Raw genomic sequence first — 22,251 nt, 5'->3', positions numbered from 1 at the left:
GAATGTGGGCCTGGTTTTGTTATTCACTCGACCCACCGGCTATCGAGAAGATTTGAGCTTCTTAGAGGGCAGAGCTTCAACTGTATCCGCTGCGCGCTGTATTGCGCTGATTGTCTTACGGCGTCCGTGAGTACGAATATGGATGTGGTGCAGTTGAGGAATGTTGTCCCTAAGGACAACAGCTGTCTGACAGGAACACAGAGCGCCAAAAATACTTTTAAAAGTAGCGGGCAGGTAACGGGACATCTATACTGTAGATGGGTGGACGTGCTTGTGCTGGAACTCATACCTCAGCAGCGACCTTCCTGTGCTTCCTGCTTCTGGATCACGCTGATTCTGCATACAGATGACAAGCTGACTCATCTTCAGCAGTTTGGACACGGAACAGGCATCAGTGTCTCATACATCCCGACATCAAAATAAGCAGACTTTTCTTTAAATGCTTTGTTTTAAAATGGGGTTTTTGACATTCAGATCAGAAGTGCTACATCAGCGTTTAGGCTACACCTGTCTGTCTTGTGTTTCTAAATCCAACCACTTAAGATCTGATTTTGTTACGATGTCACCTCTGCTATACTTTTTAACTCACACACACTCAATGCCCATCACCAACTCATCATAAAATGGGCAGGTTATCCAGTCCCCTCCAGACTCACTATTACAGTCTCTGGCTTTATGGTATGCTGGCTTCAAATACTTGATTTTGCAGTGTTACATCCATAACGCGGACACAGTAGGATGCATTATTGCTTATGCTATGAAAGATAGGTAGTCAAATGCATCCCAAACTGCCTTGGAATGTGGTTTGAGTGAACAGATCACGAGTGGTCAAGAACACTTTTATTTAGACTCACTGTCCACTTGCGGTTCCATTGCAACCACATCTTTTATCAGAAGATTTGAGCGTCTGTTAAGTGTTGAGGCTCCAAGCAGTTCGCAAACATAGCGACAAACATGCTAGTTCTTTAGAACAAAAAAAAAAAAGAAACGAGTAAACATCTATACATGTAGTCTTCTCTGACTTTATTGCTCTTCAACTGGTTGCAACGCCACATTTCAGCAAGCACAGAAGCCTGTTTTCAGTTCCATCTTTATTGATGAATCTTCTCTAAACCAACTATACTAAACCTCATTAAAACTGAAAAAGAACAGATCACACAACACATTAACATGATTTCAAAATCAATCTAATAGCCATGTATTTCTGAATTTCTACACCTAAGCATCAGCTACTGGATATTCCTCTTCTTTGATGACAAATCCCAGTGTAACCAATATACCACTATCACGATCTCCTTGTGTCTGAGTTCTAACTGAGCAGAAAAAATGTTCTTGTATTGAGGAATACAAGAGAAGTCACAAGGCCTCAGGAACAACGCTGAAGGTTTGCAGCATGTTGGCAAGTTAAATTTAATCATTGAAATAAGACATGGTGTCCTAAGATGGAGTCCACATTCTAAAGTTGCTCACCAAGTGAATCTGAGGTGTTGATTCATAGTATTTACCTGATTTTTTTTTTGTATGCTGTAATTATGGTGCCAAATATTTTGTCCATTCCATGTTTATATCTTTACCCCTTGTTTTAACTCAAGCGCAGTTAAACAGAGCCAAACTAAAAGTAGGAATTTAGTTGTATAGATTTTATCCTCTTCAATGTGGACATCTTCTATCGCCTCTATTCTTATTAAACTTGGCGGAGGGGCAGAATATGGGTGTAGGAACCTATTAAAGCTTTACTTAAACTAATTTTTTTTCATTATCACTCACAAATAGGTGTCTTGAACCCACAAAGACCCCTTTTCTCCCTCCTGCATTACATCTTTGCCTCTCTAGACTGCAAAAAAACTGCCAGTCGTTCATATTTAGCTTGACGTTACCCAACAACCAACTACAAAAACCTGCAAAACTGCTCAAAAATGTCTATTTATAAACTCTCAAGTGCACTGCCTCATATAATCTTTTTTTTTTTTCATCACGCCATGTACTCAGTAATCCACAAGCACTTTGATCTGAGCTGAAGACAAACTATATCACACTTCCTGAGAACCATGACAGAGCCTTGATGAACACCTTGGTTCAACTGAATGAGCCAGCTAGTCCCGTCCAGCGCTAACGTTCGTAAGTGTTGAACCAGAAGGGTTGTAGTTAGTTTGACATGCCTTTAAGTGGAAAATGCCATAGTTTTAGATCGCTGCGATAATGCTGTGGTTCCAGTCTGGTAAAGGATTAGGCACAAAACCATGTTGGGTGAAAAAAACAACAACAAATAAATAAAAATAACCGCAAACATCTCACTCTTTGTTCATGATTATATAGGAAACATTTATATTTACTTTCAACTATTTAAGGAATTAATGATATTTTTTTCACTGACGATTCCATGGAGTGAAGGAAAATAGCCTGAGCTGCCATGGGGGACACTACCAAACCCAACGGTTAAAAAATGTTGAGGGCTTATTCTCTGGGCAAGTCATTTTAATCAGAAATACATGGGCACCATCCTGCAATCAGTATGTATAATAAATCAATGCTTCTCATCAATATGCTAAAGAAAAAGAACATAAAACAGTAGCTGTTGTATCATAGCAGTTTTTTATGTATTTAGAATTCAAATTTTAACTTTAACATGCAATAACTAATTTAATGAGTTTACAATTATGCCATGTTAGTACTCCGTGATTGTTTGTAGCTTTAATTATCGAACATCAGGGATTAATCTGGTTCCCAGTCAGAAGCAGATGGCCCAGTTTGATCCACACAGTTTCAATGAATAAATGAAGACCACCAATAAGGCTACAGAGGTTGTATGACACCACTGAGATCTTCCTAATCAGGCCAAAGAAGAGAAAATCTACTAATCTGCAGGAATGTCTGAATATACAGTCTGACTAATGCTGATGATGTCGTTGTTACTTTGACAAAATCATTTCTGGCTCACTCCGATTCAACATACGCATAACATGTTGGCTTTCTATGTTGTCACAGGTTACTACATGTAGTTATTTAGTCCTTCTGAGAAATGATTGCTTTACAGAGCATCTAATTCTAAAACAGGAGTCTATGACTAACAAAAAAAACCTATCTGCACGTATCTCAATCAGCAAGTACAAGATGTGAAGTTGTGGCTGATGATACAGTTTCAGATGTAAAGTTGGAGAAGTATTTCTTGATCGAGGAGAAAGTTGTGACACAGTAAAATGTAAAATATTAGAAGCCAAAGGAAATGAAGAGGCTTGTGTATGTGTAAACTACATAGAATCTGGTGTTTTATAGTTGCTACAAATTCTGTTTCAAAATAGATACATTAAGACCATGAACACATAAAAGTTCCAAGCTGCACTGAGCCACCAAGTGTTCATTGCTGAATCTGTCCCTTCTTTTATGGTCTCTTTTCGTATCTCAGCCTACTACAGTATTTATTGCTTGTCTACGCTATGAAGCTAATGTGCCTCGCAAGATAAACATAAAAATGAGGACAGTAGGTACGACACACTCGCACACACATTCGACCACATTGCGAGCAATGAATTTCATGTTTAAAGTTCCGATTTTATTCATCACAGCATTCCGCTCTGGCACAGTCATACGTCGGGACACAACAGGCACAAACACACATGGATTGAGTCACCCGAGCAACATGTCCGCTTGTTGCGCTTTGTTACATGTCACACAGCTGTGTGTCTTGAATTTTCATTTCTGGGTGAAGGGGGGATCTTCCTGCTGAACTGGCTGAAGCTGGCTGCCCTGCATCTTGCCCTGGTCCCTCCTCCTCCTCCTCCAGCTCCTCCCCCTTCTCCTCTGTTTCCAGCCAGCCCTTGAGTGAGACCTGGAGGAAGAGTACTGAAGTGGCCCTGGGTGGGATAGCCCTGGCCCGGGTGGAGGGCATGGCTACCCAGGGGGAGGGAGCCATCCTTGGCGAAGAGGCTCTGGATGAGCTGGAATTTTTCTTTCTCTTCCCGTAAGAAGACATCAACTAGCAGTTTCTTCTCCCGCTTGAGCTGTTCCACAATGGTTTTGGGGATATCTGGGATCACCCAAGCAACCACAAGGCTAAGGAACATCACCAGGTTCTAGAGGAGGCAGGGAGCAGGAGAAAGGGATCAGTCAAAGGCGAGAATAATGACAGTGGGGAATAGAGATTAAGAACAAATTCCTGATCAGATTTTTTTTTTTGCCCAGATCCCTAATGAAAATTCCTCACTTAGAGCTTTGGAGGAGAAGCATTATTTCTTTTCACCTAGGACACCTTTGTTGCAATGATACAGGGTCTTAGCAAAATTCAAAATGTCAGCACAAGGTTGAATAATACCTTGAATAAAGACTGAACCGAACAGGGGGATCGGATTCAAGGTTTTTCTTATCTGGTTGCAGTGCTCCTTCTTTGTTGTTGCTCTGCATTCAAATATGAGTGCTTCCGTGTCCATACACAATTTCTTTCTGGCCGAAATAGCCACAATGCTGCTGTTGCACATGTGGTCCCAGAGGCCTCTAAAAACCTCATGTGGTCTGTCTGGACCAATTACACAACCAGATGATGTTCACCACGTCTCCCGGAGCTGTGTCTGGATGATTGCAGCTAGTAACTTAGCTTAAACTAATTTAGTTGCTATAAATGGATTAAAACAATACTGAAACAACCACAAGACACAGATTTGTACACTCAGGTCTTAGCAAGACAACATGAACAAAACTTCTAAAAATGTTGTTTTTTTAAATAGAATTTTGTGCAGGGTGGTTTCACAATTTGATCATGACCCACGTAATTACATCGTTACTTAGCTGAATCATCTCTGTGTGTAAATTCTGCAGAAATATCAGTTGTAGGGGTTGCCAAAATACGACTGGAGTTTCTGTCCAGCAACACGTGTTGTTGGAAGAAAAAATGTTAACACCAAATGCTCAGTGCAGAATAGATTCTCAGCACCTCCTCATACAACTGGCATTTGTGGCATGGTGTATAAATGTGTTACTTCCACTGCAAATGATTAAACTGGCACACTGGCGACTGGAAAAACAATGTGGTGGATACGGGCCTCTCGGAACATGATGAAAGAGCACACGAAGAATTACACAGAGCAGAAAGGAGAGAATTTCAGTGATAAATTAGGCAGTAGACGGGATCCAGTCCCAAGAGAAATGTCTTCAAAATGGGATTATTGTTCTCTTATTTGTGCTGAGGGCCATTTGGTCCACATATGTCGGAGAACCATGCGGGCCAATGAGTTTGGTGCTTACTGACTTGGGCAACTGTTATATCCACGAACCCGAAAGAGAGTAAATCAACTAATTAAGATTGACTGGCCCCAAACACAAACATGTAAAAACATGATTACTCTGTCTTTTAGTTCATGAATTAGTTCCAGAGAGTATGAGAACACGACACAAATACTGACACATGTGAAACCTATCAGTAGTCTTTTATTGTGCTGTTGTATAAATCCTCAACACGTGTCAGTTTCCCCCATTGTTATCTATTTGTTTATTCTGTCTTTGTCTGTAGCTAAAAAGTAGGAACTTAAGAAATTAGCATCAACCCATAATTGAATTCCCCATATGCTCATACCTGAAACAGGATGACGAAGGCTAGTCTTGCAGCCAGGACAGACCAGTACTGCTTGGAGAACTGGTATGCATCCTGAGACCAGGGGGGCTCCCTGTAGTCTTTATACCTGCAACAAAATACTCATTTGTTCATTCAGAGTAGACATCACCCTTCCTGATTGATTGATTGACATTTCAGTGAAGGCGCTTTTCCACGGTTTCCAGAGAGTGATGTGATGGGTCCTCATCATTCAATACTGTCGGCTGAATCAACCACTCACAGAAGCGTACAGTTTCCTGCATGTTCCTTGGTTCAGCTGGTCTGCATCTCCAGTCTGTGGTATTCCCAGCATTGCAATTACAAGGTGAAGAAAATATCAAGTGCCGTTATAATTTATGCTAGCTATGTAGTGCAGCTGACTAGCCAAGCATTAATCACAAACAATCCACTGTTGTGATTGATTGAGTTCCCACCCCCTCGTCCTCCGGCCCTCCACCAACGCTTCCCCCTTACTGGTAGAGATTCATAAGAACCTAACTGAGGCTAAATACACATCAGTTTTCTTTTAAAAACTGATCATCTGAGCACCACATCGGAATCAGTTTCTATCCATGGTAACAGATCGTACACTAACTGTATGCTTGTGCCGGTGTAAACAGGAAGCAGCACCTGTGACCAGTTGCAGAAAATACGGGAGAAAAGAGCTCTCTTTGCTTGGAATGATGATGAGATGGAACCTAGACTAGCACGATTGTAAGACATTCCAGGCCATGAAAACATAGACCTGTCACCATTGCAAAGCAAATATATTAACATATTTGAGCTGCACTGGAAGTATTACCCTTCACCAGAGGAAGCCGTGGCAACAGGAGAGGAGTAAACACACAAAAGGGACAAAATCACTAAACGTGTACATTGCAGTTGCACCATGTGCTTGGTAGAGGACGACGAAGACAACATCCTTCCTCTTTGATATTCAGCTGATGTACTGTTGCGCTAATGGAACAGAGTTACTTTGGACATTTGAAGGGGTTCTTTTCGCTCATCTGCAACCAAGATTTCCACACTGGGGTACATGTTCCCCCAGGAGATATGCAGAAACGCCCCCAAAATCTATAGTAATCAATCAAAATCCTTAATAATGTTTTGTCCACACACAGTCAGCAAAGATCTGGTCCTTCTCACCCTCTGATTGGCTCCAACCCTGATCCATCTCTCTTCACTCACTTAAAGGCAGCAAGTACTAGCCAATCACAGAGAGAAAAATTAAGTTCTTTGGTATCCAGTATGTTTCCTTACTAGCTTAAGAATGGATAACTGGTCCAAATCACCTCGGTTCACACCCATGGGAGCAGCAACAACTATCGGACTGTCAACATCTGAGGGAAGAGTCGAGCATTCCAGTACAAAGTCTGACAGAGCTTGCATCTATGGTAACGTTGTTAGTCTAGCCATAGGTTGAATGTGGTTATATTTTTAAGAGGGCTCAGAACATGTGTAGATACGAGGCGCAAACGTTAAAATTATGCATTGTGAAGTCTAATCTTATTTGGTGGATGTAGACTCCACTCAGCTCATGACAGTTTCAATCCATTTTTATTTGGACTCCTTTTCTCTGTTTTCTTTGTAGCCTCTCTTTATCATGTTGGAAAAAACACAAGCTGTAAAACTGAACCACATGCTCAGCTAACGGTCAACATCTTTCAAACCAGGACATAAGGAGACATGACAAAAACAAAATAAGAATAAAAGGGGATGAGGCAGATGCAGATATGGAGCGTGAAAATGAAGAAAAGGGGACAAAAGATGTGTTTTGATTGTGGCCGGCCTGTCTGATAAAACAAGAATTTATTAAACACAGCAGGCTGAAGATGTGGCCTCGTTCAGGATAAGACACAAACACACACGCAACTGTTTTAGTAAACAGAAAGGCATGAAGTCAGTATCAACCCACGTCTCGGCTATTTCTCTATAAAATCTAAATTTGGTCCCATTTACGTTATTCAAAAGAAAATCCTACATTGCTTACATCACATGTTTCTGTCCGTCTATAAGTATGACAGTTGAGACATGGATTTTACTGTAGCTTTAGTTCTGGTTGTTGAATCAGGAAAGATGCAATACAAATGAAGTAGTAATACAACCTGTGGCAGGTGCCAGGGCTGTCATTGCTCAAGCTGCTGACTACAACGCAACAAGGACAGAACTAAACCAGCTGATCTTAAGTTGTGGATGATGTGTTAAAGACTTTCAGAGGCACAACAGTCAAGAGTCACAAGAGTCAAAATCCTGGTCCTTCATATTCCAGAGTCCTGGTAACATATCCTCTATAATGTAATCTCCAGTATTCCCTGGTCTAAAGCCAAACTGATGGACAGCTTGAGCCCAGCTGTGAAGAGGATCTCATCACTTCGCTTCATTTCTGTCACAGCTATTTGAATGGAGTCACTCATTCACATATGGAAATATTAAAGAAGACAGCAGTTGCATTTGCGTGCACGCGTGCGCGTTTGTGTGTTGAGGAAGCCACAAACTGCTTTCAAACATGCTACACATCATCACCCACCCGGCTGCATCTGTGAAACAAACTATAAATACGTCTATTTTCTAACTGCATTCCTCTCTGATGCTTCCTCCTGTAAATCGATTATCATTTTACAGCTATGGTTGGCCGACAGAGGCATGAATACGTGAGCAGGGCATTCTCACAGAAAATGTATGAAGTCACCTGATCATGGAAACAATACCTATGTTAACAATTTAGGATATTTTACTGGTTGAATAACATCAGGTATGTGCTTGAGTCCCATTCAAGTCTTGTTTATGGGACTGTGTTTCACCGACATGACATGATCGTCATTTCCAGGGGCTGGGGTCACTGAATAACAAGTAATACATTTTTCTGATCCACACAACAGCAATAACCACCACTGAGACTGCCATGTTGTCGAATTTAGGATTTAATGTGTGGTTTCAGCTCCATAATGCAGCACAGAAGACAATGACATCTCTTATTTCTGGCTCTTGATGGACGATAATGCATTACACTGCACAAAGCTCCAACAATCCAGAGATTTTTGTTCCTGAATATTCCAAGATAGGATGCAAATAATATGATATCCATGTGGATACTCTGAGTATTGCATATCAGTGTATGATTGATGGTGCATATCCAGCTCCAGTATGGGTTCACCTGTACTTGAACTCTTGGAGTGAACCAAGTAGTTACTGTGCAATCAGCAACATATGAAGTGGTACATCAGTCCAGTCCACTTTATTGTTTATTGGTGTTCACATGAACAGTAAAGTGGACTGGACTGATAATACCAATGCCCGCTAAGGAGACTGGAGTAGGGCCCTGCTAACCCTGAAGGACCTCAGACTTTCTATGACACTGTTTTGGCCTCTGCAGTGTGCTACGTCATCGTGTGCTGGGGTAGTGGAGTCACGGACAGGAACAGGAAGCGACTGGACAAACTGGTGAGGAGAGCCAGCTCTGTCCTGGGCTGTCCACTGGACTCCATCCAGGAGAAGGCAGACAGAAGGATGTTGGCCAAGATGACGTCCATCATCAACAACACCTCCCACCCCCTGCACCACACTGTGGACACCCTGATAATGCAGGTCATTCTTGCCTGCAGCCATTAGGCTGTACAACTGCATCCAGAGAACATTCACATTCGCGTGTCTGTTTTCAGCAATGTGCTAGAATTAAGGCTGCAACAACGAATCGATAAATCGATTGAAAGACGATTCATAAATACATTGCCAAACCAATTTGATTATCGATAATTCATCGGCAAAGACAAGTGAGTATTTTTTGACATGTAATGCCGCGAATATATAAGGGGGAGACGAGTAAGAGTTGCGCGCACTAGCGACCGCAGATCACAACAACAACGCCGGCGTCCACTGCAGCAGCATGTGGTGGTAGTTGTCTTGGCTTTTCACATTTAAAATGTACTTTCCACAGCGGAAAGCCTGGTTTCTTTTTACAGTTCAGTACTGGTCAGGACTCGGGTCCCATCAGTCTATTTATTGCTCTATTTGTGCTATAGAAACATGAACGCAAAGACGTGATCAATTCACTTAGCAGGTTGCAGATCCGGTCTGGGGCAGAAACACTACGTGCGTGTATTGTATGTGTATGTGTATGTGTAATTGCAGTAGGCCGGTCTAGATCGGATCCAAGCTTTGAGCAGTAATAGAAACCAGGCTTTAGCACACAGCCCTGCACCTTAAAGCAGGGACATCTACGTCATCTATACATCTACACCTGCTGTGCCAGATTGTAGAATCAAGAACATGAAATTACTCGAATGTATTCTTTCAAATGAAAAATAAATGTTTTATTTTTAATTTTTATTGTCTTTATTGTTAGTTAGAACATGCCTAAAACAACTTCATGCTAAATTGTAAAGTTAATTGCCAAAAAGTTTGACAATCTAATTCATCGATTAATCGATAAAATAATGACAGATTAATCGATAATTCAATAAATCGTTAGTTGCGGCCTTAGCTATAATGGTGCCATAAAATATTCTTATTTTTTCATACTTCATGTACAATTTTTTAAATAATTGTCTAATATAAATGTTAATATTTATTTATTTTCATTTTTTCATTTTTTTTCTTATTTCATGAATATTTCTTTTTAATTTACATTATCCTTTCATCTTCTCTCTGTAAATGCTGCTGAAACTATTTAAATTTCCCCAGTGTGGGATAAATAAGGTATTCTTATTCTTATTATAAACAAAAGTAAATATCACAGTGAAAAAACAACAGAGCACTTTCTGCTTTGCTTATTTAGAAGGGAACAGCTTGAATAGGCTACTACAAGTATACATTTAAAGAAGCAGGACAAAAGAAATCAGGACATAAGCAGAAAAACTGAAACGTTAGTCTGGTTTGTCCATTCTGGGCTACTGTAGATGTAGCAGGACAGGCTCCCTATCCCTACTTTTTCAAGGGCTCATTCTCAGCTAATGGCAATAGAAGTTCAATTACAAGTCATTATCTAATAAACAAAAATTTAATGATGATTGTTGCATTTCTCTTCTGCAACGATACCTTTCTAAATCCTACACATTTCTCCTTTAACTGTTGCATGGCATCCACTGTGAAACTGTTTGGCATAACTTTTGCAAGAAGGCCAAGGCTTTGGATTCCCAAATTCCAGGAATTTTCAAGATAGGGAATTTACCTCTGGAATAAATGGGGATTAGTTGGAATGAACTAGGAGTATTTATCCTGACGGCATCTACGTAGTCAGATACAAACAAATCGTATCATATTTTGTTCTCAGAAGCAAATATGCATGAAAACATTAGTATTACTCATTTAAAAAAAAACAACGACATTTTTGACTCATCTGGAGTTGCTTGTTTTGAGCTCACAGGAAAATTTTAGCACTTGGCTGTATGATGCGGTATCTTTGTGGGATTCTTGATCTTAATTCCTTCTACATGCTCCACACAACGCGCACATGATGGAAGAATGCACAGCGGATAAACAGCCCTGTAGTATCATGCAAGATGCTCAGTGCATCTGATGAAAGAACAATGCAGTTACAGGAAGTGTAAATGCCCCCAAAATGGTTAGTTTATTCATGGTAATTCCCATATGCTCACAGCAATTTCCATTAATTCCCATTACTCCCAAAGGGAAGTTTCAAACTTTCTCTGCAAAAAAGTTGCAACTGCACAATTTCTCTCATTAATACTTCTGAAAACAGTTTGTAGATTATATTTAAGCTAACCACAAATGCTCTTGAATGTATTTCTCTCTGCAGAAAGCCACATTTATTGAATACCTGGTACTTAAACCACTGTAGCCACCAGACAATGAAATTAGTGTGTTTTTCTTAATGGCTCGTCTTCATGTAACTGTTTTATTTGTCAGTGTGTGAGAAAAGATGACGATAAAAATATTGTTAACAAATTTCAGAAATTCCCAAGCTCAACTTCCTATAGAATTTCCAGAAGCTTCCCAAAATTTTTCCACCCCTTTTGCAGCCCTAAAAATTGCACACTTCGGGTCCAAATTAGGACTTTTTGAGTCCATGTTTGTGTTTTACACATCATAATCTCCTGTTAAACAAGCAAAACAAGACTTTCTTCCAGCTGCAATCTATCGATCAGAAGTCATTCAAGGTTAAACTCGCAATCCTATGTATGTTTGATGAAACACGAAGCTAGAGTATGAAATGATCCTCGTGATAAAATCTAAAAACATTCGGACAGAACAGAGATGCAAGGAATCACACTTGATAAGGTCTTTCATAGTGAGCAAGCAGCAGTGTAACACGTCAGATTAATGGGATGGGTCAGATCAAAGTTACGAAACACGTCGAAACAACTGGGAAGTTTCTCACATCTACGGACACACACGCACCCACACGCACACGCGTGCGCACACACACACACACACACACACACACACACACACACACACACACACACTTTAATGAAAAAATCCTCTCAAGCCAGAATAGATGAAAAGGCCTTATTGAACTTTTTCACTAAGTGCTCGACTAACAGTATTGAAATAAAAGTGAACTCTGTGTGCGTGTGTGTGTGTCCCTCTCGTCCTTCTCCTTATACAGTCATGAGCGAGGAATGCTGCCCGTGAGAGTCAGCTCTTCTCGTTCTCCTTTGATATTCATCCTCTCTCTTGCTCTCTCGTCTTCCAGTGTGAACCAAACTTTAAAACAAGACCTCTCATCGTCACGCTTCAGTCAACTTGCTCGGTTGGCATTAAATATAAAATATTCACAAAGAACATTTCTCTCCTCGTGTCTATGTGTTTGTGTGTGTGTGTGTGTGTGTGTGTGTGTTTTCTGGACGCTCCATGTTTGGCGATAACTGTGCAGCAACTGGAGCATCTAACTCAATTCAGAAGACCACTCAATGAGATTATGATTAGTAGTGTGTGTGTGTGTGTGTGTGTGTGTCTCATGGACTTCCTGCTGTCAATGCACTGCCTCCTGGGATCCAGGATGAATTTACAGACAAAAGGTCGGACCATTCCCATCCTTAAATCACACACACACACACGTCAACATGGTTTCCATCAGGCGCCACAACAATAGGAGGCCACTCGCTTAATAAACAGTATCTCATCCCTGTTGTGTGCGAGAACATGTGCCTTTCATCTCTTTATCCATCTGCTTTCCAGTTTTCTGTGATCCCTTTACAGCTACTTCACACTCCCCCCCTCTCTCTCGCTCTGTCTCACTCCCTCTCATTCACTCTTCTCTCTCTCTCTCTCTCTCTCTCTCTCTCACCCCTCTCTCACACCTCCCAAAACACTCTTTTACTTTACCTGGCTGGGCAGAGCAAGACAAAAACATCAAAATGCCCACCTACCAAGTTCCAGATGATTCTTTGACAGAGAAAAACACAGTTCTAAGTGCCTGCAGAGACCACGCGGCCACAAGACATCTTCATTATTTATGTATCACATGTACTCAAAAGACAGTACACACTAAACAAAGAGAGAATGCTTTTATGTGATGTACTAATTGATACGTTGATTGGGAAGACCGGGACAATCCAGCACAAACATTCTTGCACTGTCCCACGATCACGGGACTATCATAAACCTGATGATCTGCTCAACTCCGGCGATTGACAATTTAACTGCCGACTAAACTTGGAAGGGGCTTTGATGCGCTATGTTGAGTTTTTTCATGAACTCATTTCCAGTTAATACAGTAAACATAAAATTGGAGGTGCAGCTCAAGGGTGAAAAAACTGCAATCGGAACAAGGGCTAGTATCTCTGGGTTCTGGTGTAGCCAGCGGATAATGGGTTTAATACTGTACTTCCTTGTTACATCCGCCACTCATTGTTTGCACTCCGTATGGCAACTTGAGATGTTTGAATAGAGTTGAAAGATGATGAATATGAGCAGATTGCAGTCCAAAGTAGCCAGTTTACAGTTTAAAACCACTACAATGGCTTTGTTGAAGTGTCAGATTATAACCATTTTTTTTACCTTACATTTCTGTCAATACATTCCATCTCGCACCCCACAACCTGTTTACATAGACGCAACCCGGGCGTGCTCAAATGTGATTGGTCAAAGCTACTCAATCAGAAAACAGAAGCGTCCCTGTCCCGACATATTCATCCTTTGTCGACAGAGTCTATATTTACATGCAGAATCTGTTTAGAGACAACAAATGTCAGACACTTTTGCTGAAATAACGAAAAGTTTGATGTTTGTTTGTTTTGATGTTTTTGATGTATTTTTTTTTAAAAATGTGCTCTGTACGGCGACCTTGAGTGCCAAGAAAGGCGCCTTTAAATAAAAGCTTTATTATTATTATTATTATTATTATTATGGAGAAAAGGGCTCAGACCAGAGAAGGAGATGGTGAATATGTGGAGGAGGATGTTACACAGTTGATTGGTCACTGCTTTTGCAGTTTGTACCTATGGAATTTGAAACTTACATTTCCATGAGCTTGCGACAGGGAATACAAATGAAAACCGAAACCTCCCACCCCCTCCAAAAAAACAAACAAAAAAAAATCAATAAAGACAAAATTATTTCAGTCAACCTAAAAGAGAATGGCAGAATGACCATTTCAAGAAAGAGAAAAGTTAAGTCGAAATGTAATATTTTTAATCAAGATTAGTGGACATTTAAATATCTAATGTCAGGTCAAAGTCAGCATGTTTGATATTCTGAGAGAATTGCGGTATTCAAAGAATACATCATCCAGAGACCAAACATGTTAACCCCTCCACAACCTTTTCATCACCGGAAAAAGAGGACAAAGCCCCAAAATTGTGTCCCGACTTCATTGCCAGACTGAATATTTTCACACAATGACAGTCGGCGCATGCTGTCACGCAAGCTCTTCAGTTCAAATCCTGCAGAACAAACAATGTCTGATTGATGGCCTTTTGCTTACTCTCGCCCACTTCTGCTCTAAACCAAGCTACTCCTCAAGGAATAATTCTAGGGAGAGAATGTGGCTGTTGGCACAATATTCTGTGTCTACAGAGTTTTTTTAAATGAATACCAAAAAAAAAAAAAAAAAAAGATCCTAAAGCTTGGCAGGGTGTTGACTTAACTCTACATCAGCTGTAAAGCTGTTCATACACTGCCTCACATTCAGACAGCTTCTTTTCAGAGATTCTCTGATGTGAATGAATGTATCTTATTGTTAACCCTGCTGTAAATAGTAGGTGTGAAAATCAATGACAGGCCAATATGTCATATGAATAGAACTTGTATACAAATGGCCTTGGTATTTATGTTTTTCATGCAAATTTCAACTTCTTGGACCACTGCCAGCTACCATTACAATGACCGCTACTGAAATATGAACAAACAAACTATATACTATATATATATATATATATATATATATATATATATATATATGTTTAAGAAGTGAAATCAATAATCAATTTTGATAAATAAGCATGATCTAAATACTGATCCAAATATTCACATTTCTGTCAATGAGAATCATAAAAATCCCTAGTCAAAGACAGTTCCAACTTGTAAAAACGTCTCACATTTGCAATGAACACACGTCGCAAGCAACCTAGTGAAACTTTGAGACAATCCTCTTTGAATTTCGGGTCTGTAATTTCAACGGGACACTGTTAAAATGAGGAAAATGATGTGAACCGGCATTGGAGTTGAAGCAGCTATCATAAATTAGGTTGCAGACGACTAGAAAACCACTTGAAAAATGTGTGCTTCTGGGGTAGAGTTTGATTTAATCAGCAACATGTAGTAGCTCCAACATCTAACGTTTTTAGTTTTACAGTGTTCAGCTACAGATGTTATCCCAGTCCAAATACAAATTTCGACTTTGAAAATAACTTTGTCATTTTAAAAATACTTTTAAGCACTTTTCATATGCAGAAGTTCTGAAACCTGACATAAGAAGATGATTAAACATGAAATCTGACATGAAACTGAACTGAATGAGTAGCTGCAGCCTGTTTTTGGTAGAAAAGGTTGGTGACCTCTGATCTAGTTAGTAGCATTTAGTTCATGATTTCATCTTTATTTATATTTTTCAGATCACTATATGATACTACGACAACCCACTGTTTATGCTGTTGCAGCAGACATCTACTATTTTCGCAAAAGGCATTTCAAAAAAAGACAAATATGTGAGACATTTTTTGGAACCCTCGAGAAGAACTCTTGAGTTTAGTCCTATTTTCTACAACACTGAAGTTAAGAGTGTACATCTCTCTCCACTCGAGCAGAAACCCTCAAGTTTTTCATGTTGCTGTTTTGAATGCAATGAAACATTTAAAGCCTTAGTGGTTGGCCTTTATCACACCATCCATCCATTTGTATATCCATCTAGCTCCAGCGCCTCCACCCAGGGTATGGTGGTATTTCCCACTTCCTGTATCATTCCCTATAGATAAACTCTCTCTCACTTCCAGCTATATTAACCCTCATCCCCTCTTTTGGACACCGTCATCTGTCAATTTATCCATCCTTGACCCCATTTGTTCCTTCTTGCATACATTCATCCATACAACCAGAGTCTCCATGCTGACTGTGCCAACAAAAAGAGAATGAAATTATCTGTCTGGAACATTTGACATAGAATATATGGAGCTGAATCAATAGCCTTGAGTCCAGAGACAGCGCAAACAACACGGCCAGCCATGTGTCACACAAACACCCTTCTTGAAACATCTTACAGCTAATTTCACGCCTTTAAGCGTTCAAGGCGTCATCTTAGAGACATGACATACCACACTTCCCCTGACACAAAGACCTTATTCTTGCGTTGTAATTATTCGCTATGTTACGTAACAGCAGGTCAGCCTCAGCTGTCCGTGGGCCTTGGCATCCATGACCTTTTCTTCTGGGGCTCTTTCTCTTGGTATTATGAAAGAGATGCTTGCCACTGGTATGAGTGAAAATGCACAGATGATACAATAGGGCACTGTCTTTGTGTGACGAAAAAACCATGGAACTTGATTGAGACAGAATCTTGATGTTCCAAGACTGAAAATGATTTATGAGTTTATCAGTGTTTGTGTAAATGTACATGTCATTCTAAACATGACGTTATCTCCGAAACCCCCCCCCCCTAAAAAAAAACAACTCAGTCACTTGCTGTCTTTCATACTCAGTTGCAATATAATCTATTTGTGGATAAGATTTTAAAAAAGAAGATAAAGTACTATAGCGCTACACAAATGTTGTAAGAATCAAAACTGATGAGTGTGTTTATTCATTCAAGTAGAGTATGTCCCATATTTGTCTGAACAGATAACCAAAAATATCTAGAGATGAAAAAAAAACTACCAATATAATATTTCATTGAACTATATTTAGATTTTAGGGCTGTTTCAGATATAAAACTTGTTTTTAACTGAGTTTAGTTTCACTTTATATCACTGAGCATCCTAACAAAGTTGCATCAGCTTTACGAACGCGTCCATGCGTGTGTGTGCATGTGTCTGTGTCTTTACCGGCAGAAGGTGATATCTCCTTGCTGAGAGTTCTGCGGTGCCGTGCCTGCTTTAAAATTGGACACGTTGAAGTAGGAGAGTGTGTGGTCGATGAAGCCGTGCATGGTGCCCGTCTGACTGTACATGTACTGGTAGACCAGCCGAGGGATGAAGTCTGATGTAAAAGAAATCACAAAGGCCTCGAGGGAGAAAGAGCCAGAGAGAAACATCAATTTAAAAATACATTTGTCATACAATTTGTCAAATATGTCCCTTTGTTTTTAAAAGAAACACGTTTTGGGAACAAACAAAAATTTTCCGATTAAAAAAATGCAGTAAGATAATTTTGACAAACTATTACAGACACTATAAGCATAAAGGGGGAATTCTGCTCCTAGTTTTCCATTGCCTAAAAGCTCCCAGGGTAGCTTAAGTGTGTGTGTGTGTGTGTGTGTGTGTGTGTCCAGTGCCCCATAGCTCTAGCATAAATAATAACTCCTGCTGTTTGTTTTCCTGAATCCTCCACAAATCTGTTGAATATTGAAAGTAAGCATGATAGGATTAAGTTAGCTTGCCAGGGACAAATCCCCGACAGAACTTTCCTGACTCCTACAAACTCACACACACCTTGATGATTTCTTTAGCATCTTATATGACATTTGCGCATAAGAGCGAATGCGGGTAACCAGTCTTTTTTATTATCAACTGTCAACAATGTGGCTAACTGTAATGATAAAATATGAAGGGCACGGACCCACAAACCATTCCCACTCAGAAACCAACAATAAAACTCACAATAACACATAATTACAGGTTTAAAACTCTTCAAATGACACTATCAGAAAAAAACGCTTAAAAGCTTAAATGCTAAGGTAGTGATGTCATGTTACAGCCTCATGATTTCACACAATGATTTACTGAAATGTCGAAGTACTTAATTCGGTGAGTTGAGATTCTAAAGAGCAGATTTATCACTTACATTTATAATGACCGAGAATTTTCCCATTCCGCTCAGTATGTTGTACCATATTCCTGTGTAGAGAGAGGTAACAAGGATTAAGAGATGGGAAATATGAAAAAATATCCAGAAAGCAGTTTAACAGAACTGTAAATAGGTGTTTAGTTCAAAAATAATTACAACATACAACAACTCGACTTGCAAGCGAATATGAGCAGGATCTTAGTCATACGTGAGTGGAGCCCAGTGGGCAGCAGATGTGATGCAAGTCGAAACCACAACAAATTTTCTTCACGAAGACTCATACTGTAAGGGCATAAGAAACCACTAAGGCCTTGACGCATATTTTACATGTTTTTAAAAAAATGTTTCATCTGCAGTGCAAATACGTTACATGTGTAAAGTTTTGTCGAAATTAAAGTTAGAAAAGAAAAAATTCTCTTGAGAAATCGTCGCAAATTTGTGTAGCTCATACGTGCAAACTTTCAAGCATAATCGACAACAACCCTAGGAAGATTTTTTAAAAAAACAACTGTTTTCACAATTTTTCCAAAAACGTTTGCAAGCAGATATCGCCACCAGATTAAGCCCATATCAGGGAACGTGTGGATCCAAGACCTTACATTGTGTGCTATTCTATAGGCTGAAATGCATTTCCCTTAATTATATTGCCACCTTGTGGTGGGACTGTTGTTTTTGATGTTGCTATCACAAGGCTTACACATACGTACAAGCGAGGACAGCATTTGCAAATCATTTGCACAAGATGTTTTACTCTTCATAAAAGTGAGGTTTGAATGTGACAAAAAGAAAAAATCAAATGTAAGATTAAATTCATAATTTGAACACAGTCAATTCTACAACAGTGGAGCCTATCCCAGCAGCCTTTGGGCGGGGTTCACCCTGGACGGGTCACCAGTACATCGCAGGGCCAACACATATAGACAGACAACCATTCACACTCACAGTCACACCTACGGTCAATTTAGAGTATCAATCAGCCTCGTCTCCATTTGCATGTCTTTGGACTGTGGGAGGAAGCTGGAGTACCAGAGAGAACCCACGCAGGAACAGGGAGAACATGGAGACTCCACACAGAAAGATCCCGTGCTCCAGCTGGGGCTTAAACCTGGAAGTTTTTTTGCTGTGATGCAGCAGTGCTAACCACTGCACCACCGTGCCGCCCACAAGGGTTTTGCGTTTACAGAAATGTGGATCTGACAAATACTGATGTCTCTATTAAATCCTTGTGCATTGACAAATTCAAGATGTTGGCAGAGAGCCGAGACCCCAGTGTGTGGTATGTGGTGAAGTTTTTAGCAGTGAAAATCACCACACATCAGACGGCACCTTTCAACCAAACACTCAGGGCTGAAAGACAAACTGCTGGATATTTTTCTGAGGAGAATAAGGTGCAATGTAGCAGTCCAGGTCCATGGTTCCAACATGTGTTCCACCAGTAGCTTAGTAGCAGCTAATCTGGCATTATGGAATCATATAATGTTGATGAAGGAAAAGATTATTCAGCCGATGTTTAGCCTGAAATAAGCCTGGAAGCGGTCATCATGACGCCGTAGCTCCCAGACAAGCGGAAACGCTTGTGTTCCAAACTCTTGTATCGTTTTGAGGATGAACATAAACTTCTTTGCTGCTCACCCTCGCAGAATAGTCAGACTCAGTGCTTTCCTCAGATTGAGCACAGGATTCATTCTGATGTGTACGATTCTAAAACTTTCTGGTGTGAAGCTGTACTGCTCTTGCGGCCTTCTTAAAATAATCACCTGAGTCATTTTTTCAAGTTTTTAAGGAAAACACACACAAAAAAAACTGGAGACAAGACATCATAAGGAGTTGATTTAAGCAGCAAAAAAAAAAAGTTTGTCAAAAATGACTTAGGCGGTTATTTTAAGAATGTGACAGAATCCCTCCATCACGCTGGATGAGAGCACTGCTATCAAAGTCTCCACCATTTCGCATTTTTGTGTGATTTTATATATATATATATATATATATATATATATATATATATATATATATATATATATATATATATATATATATATATGTAAAATTGACAACAGGTGGATCCTTTCATTCTGACTTCAGAGTTCCCCTGACTGACACATACGGTTGAAAAGTTCAGAGTCATGAACATATTCCAGCACGTGTTTCATGTTTCCTTCTGTTTATCTGATGTGCAGCCCCTCACTGGTTCTGTCCAAGCCAGTTTGGCCCTCTGAGATCTCTTGCCCACCCCTGTGGGAGCTGAACAGATTAGCTACACAACTCTATTTTTAATAACCTTGGTCATAATGGTGGTACTGGTCAGATTTCTTCTGGAGCTGGAACTAGGGTAAAAAACAAATATATATATATATATATATATATATATATATATATATATATATATATATATATATATATATATATATATATATATAAAGAGAGAGAGAGAACCACTGATCTAGACTATCCTAATTTGGCTTCAGATTTCATCATAATATTGTAGAAAATGAATATTTCACATAGCTGTCCAAAAGTTTGTCATGCATGTATGGTAGGATCATTAAATACCATTTTAAGAATTCAAAAGATTGTTTGTCACATAACAATGACAAAAAGACCACAGCTTCAACATTTATTTAAATTCATTTTCATGTGTTTTGCAATGACTTAATTTACTCAGCGCCACACATGCTTCAAATTCCCTTGTTACAAATACGATTTGTTTCAGACAAAATATCTGACTGAAGGGTCCAAATAATCCAGATTCAAACTGTAAAAACACCATTTATGACCTTGGATTGATGATTTACTCTTTTTGGTGAGTTACATAATTTGTTTATTTGGTTTATTACTAAATATCTGATGAATGTACTGATTGTACCTGCTGTAGTGGTTTTATCCTGACATAGTGCTGTCACCAGTTACTCAGGCCAGTTTCCCCCCCAAAAAAGGAAAAAAAAATTGCAAATTCTGATCAAACAAAGTGTTTACTACAATCCGTTTGTGCTTACGCAACCCAATTCCCCTGTCATTTTAAGCTATTCTTCTTTCCTGCCTTTGTCAAGAATTGAATTACCTCCTTCCTCACTCACCTGCTGCTGTTTATATACAGTATAACCGTCCATTTCTACCTGCTCTTAGCCTGACTGTCTTTGTCCTCTGAGGTATATCTACACCTATAGTTTGTTTGTCATCGCCCCAACCACTTGATGAGCTTGTAAACTTGGATCAAATTCAAAACAAGTCAAAATAAGTCACTTCAAACCCCGAGATAACAGTTAATCACCTTACCGGTCAGATGTGTCTAACCCACAACTAATCAGATGGAGTCAGATGCCAAAGAAAAACAAATCATACTTACTTTTATAGCACTTTCAGATTTCTCTGAGATGTAAAGTGCACTTACAAATAAAATGTATTATTATTATTATTATTATTATTATTATTATTATTACTTGAATTCTACACCGGGGTGTGGAGCAGAACAGAAAAGAACTCAACAAAACTAAACTAAACTAAACCCCTTGTTAAAGTTGTGGTTTTGTCCTAGCTTTGTTTGTCCACTCCTAAATATCAAATATGGTTGAAATGTTCAACTCAGTTCACAGTCCTTATGAGTCTGTGAGCAGATCAAGGGGCTTGAGCTTGGATGTGAGGCCATTTATGAATACCAGATCATGTGGAAAAATAACAATTTCCAACGCGCCTTTGGTCAATAAAGATGGGAGGACTGAATCAGACCCTAAATCAGCATGATTACCCTGTAGCTTTCCGTTTGACACAAAGCTTTACGCTGCGTTTGCTGTAGTTCATTGATGTTAAAATGTTATGTCAATTCATGTGTTTTAATATTGCAGAAAGCAGAGCTAATTTTTGATGATAAAAGTTCTCATTTAGTATGAAGTGGTTGTCGAACTCTGTTAGACCACATATCATCAGAGAATTGTTTTTAAGAGCCAAAGAGGAGCATGTTTATCATGAAACTGACGAAGCAGCCGGGACACGACGACACTGATCTGCTGATTGGTGTCAGTTTGTACACCAAGCCATGAAATCCGCCTCTCTGCCTGCAGCCACTGCTAACTTTGAAAGAATGTAACCAGTTTGGTTTCACTTAAGAGTTTGGGTGTCGCATGATGTTTCAGAAGTTGATTCCTACACTCTTTCAGCCTGAAAATGAGGCAAATACAAGCGGAAATACTCAATAATCTGGTATGACAATCAGCAGGCCTAGAGATGTATGATATAACCCATCAGATAAAAGCACATCCAGTTAAATCATGCTGTAC

General features: G+C 39.6%; 1 protein-coding gene across 4 annotated transcripts in view; it reads right to left on the bottom strand.

Moving 5' to 3' along the window:
• Positions 1–997: 997 nt before the first annotated feature.
• The window catches only part of ano2b (anoctamin 2b), an 84,856-nt gene continuing 63,602 nt past the window's right edge, over positions 998–22,251 (bottom strand). For all 4 annotated transcript variants that reach the window (XM_086201031.1, XM_086201032.1, XM_086201033.1 and 1 more), the window contains 4 exons: positions 17,978–18,030; positions 17,020–17,198; positions 5,564–5,669; positions 998–4,070 (listed from right to left, as the gene is read on the bottom strand). In XM_086201031.1, the coding sequence (XP_086057157.1) occupies positions 3,666–4,070; positions 5,564–5,669; positions 17,020–17,198; positions 17,978–18,030 (743 nt within the window). In that variant the 3' untranslated portion in view covers positions 998–3,665. The remainder of the gene's footprint in view (positions 4,071–5,563; positions 5,670–17,019; positions 17,199–17,977; positions 18,031–22,251) is intronic.

This window comes from Aulostomus chinensis, chromosome 4 (genome assembly GCF_037954235.1).
Source record: "Aulostomus chinensis isolate RoL2024-O1b breed Wild chromosome 4, RoL_Achi_v1.0, whole genome shotgun sequence".
NCBI lineage: Eukaryota > Metazoa > Chordata > Actinopteri > Syngnathiformes > Aulostomidae > Aulostomus > Aulostomus chinensis.
The sequence above is the reverse complement of the archived record's forward strand: the minus strand, read 5'-3'. Positions and strand labels throughout refer to the sequence as shown.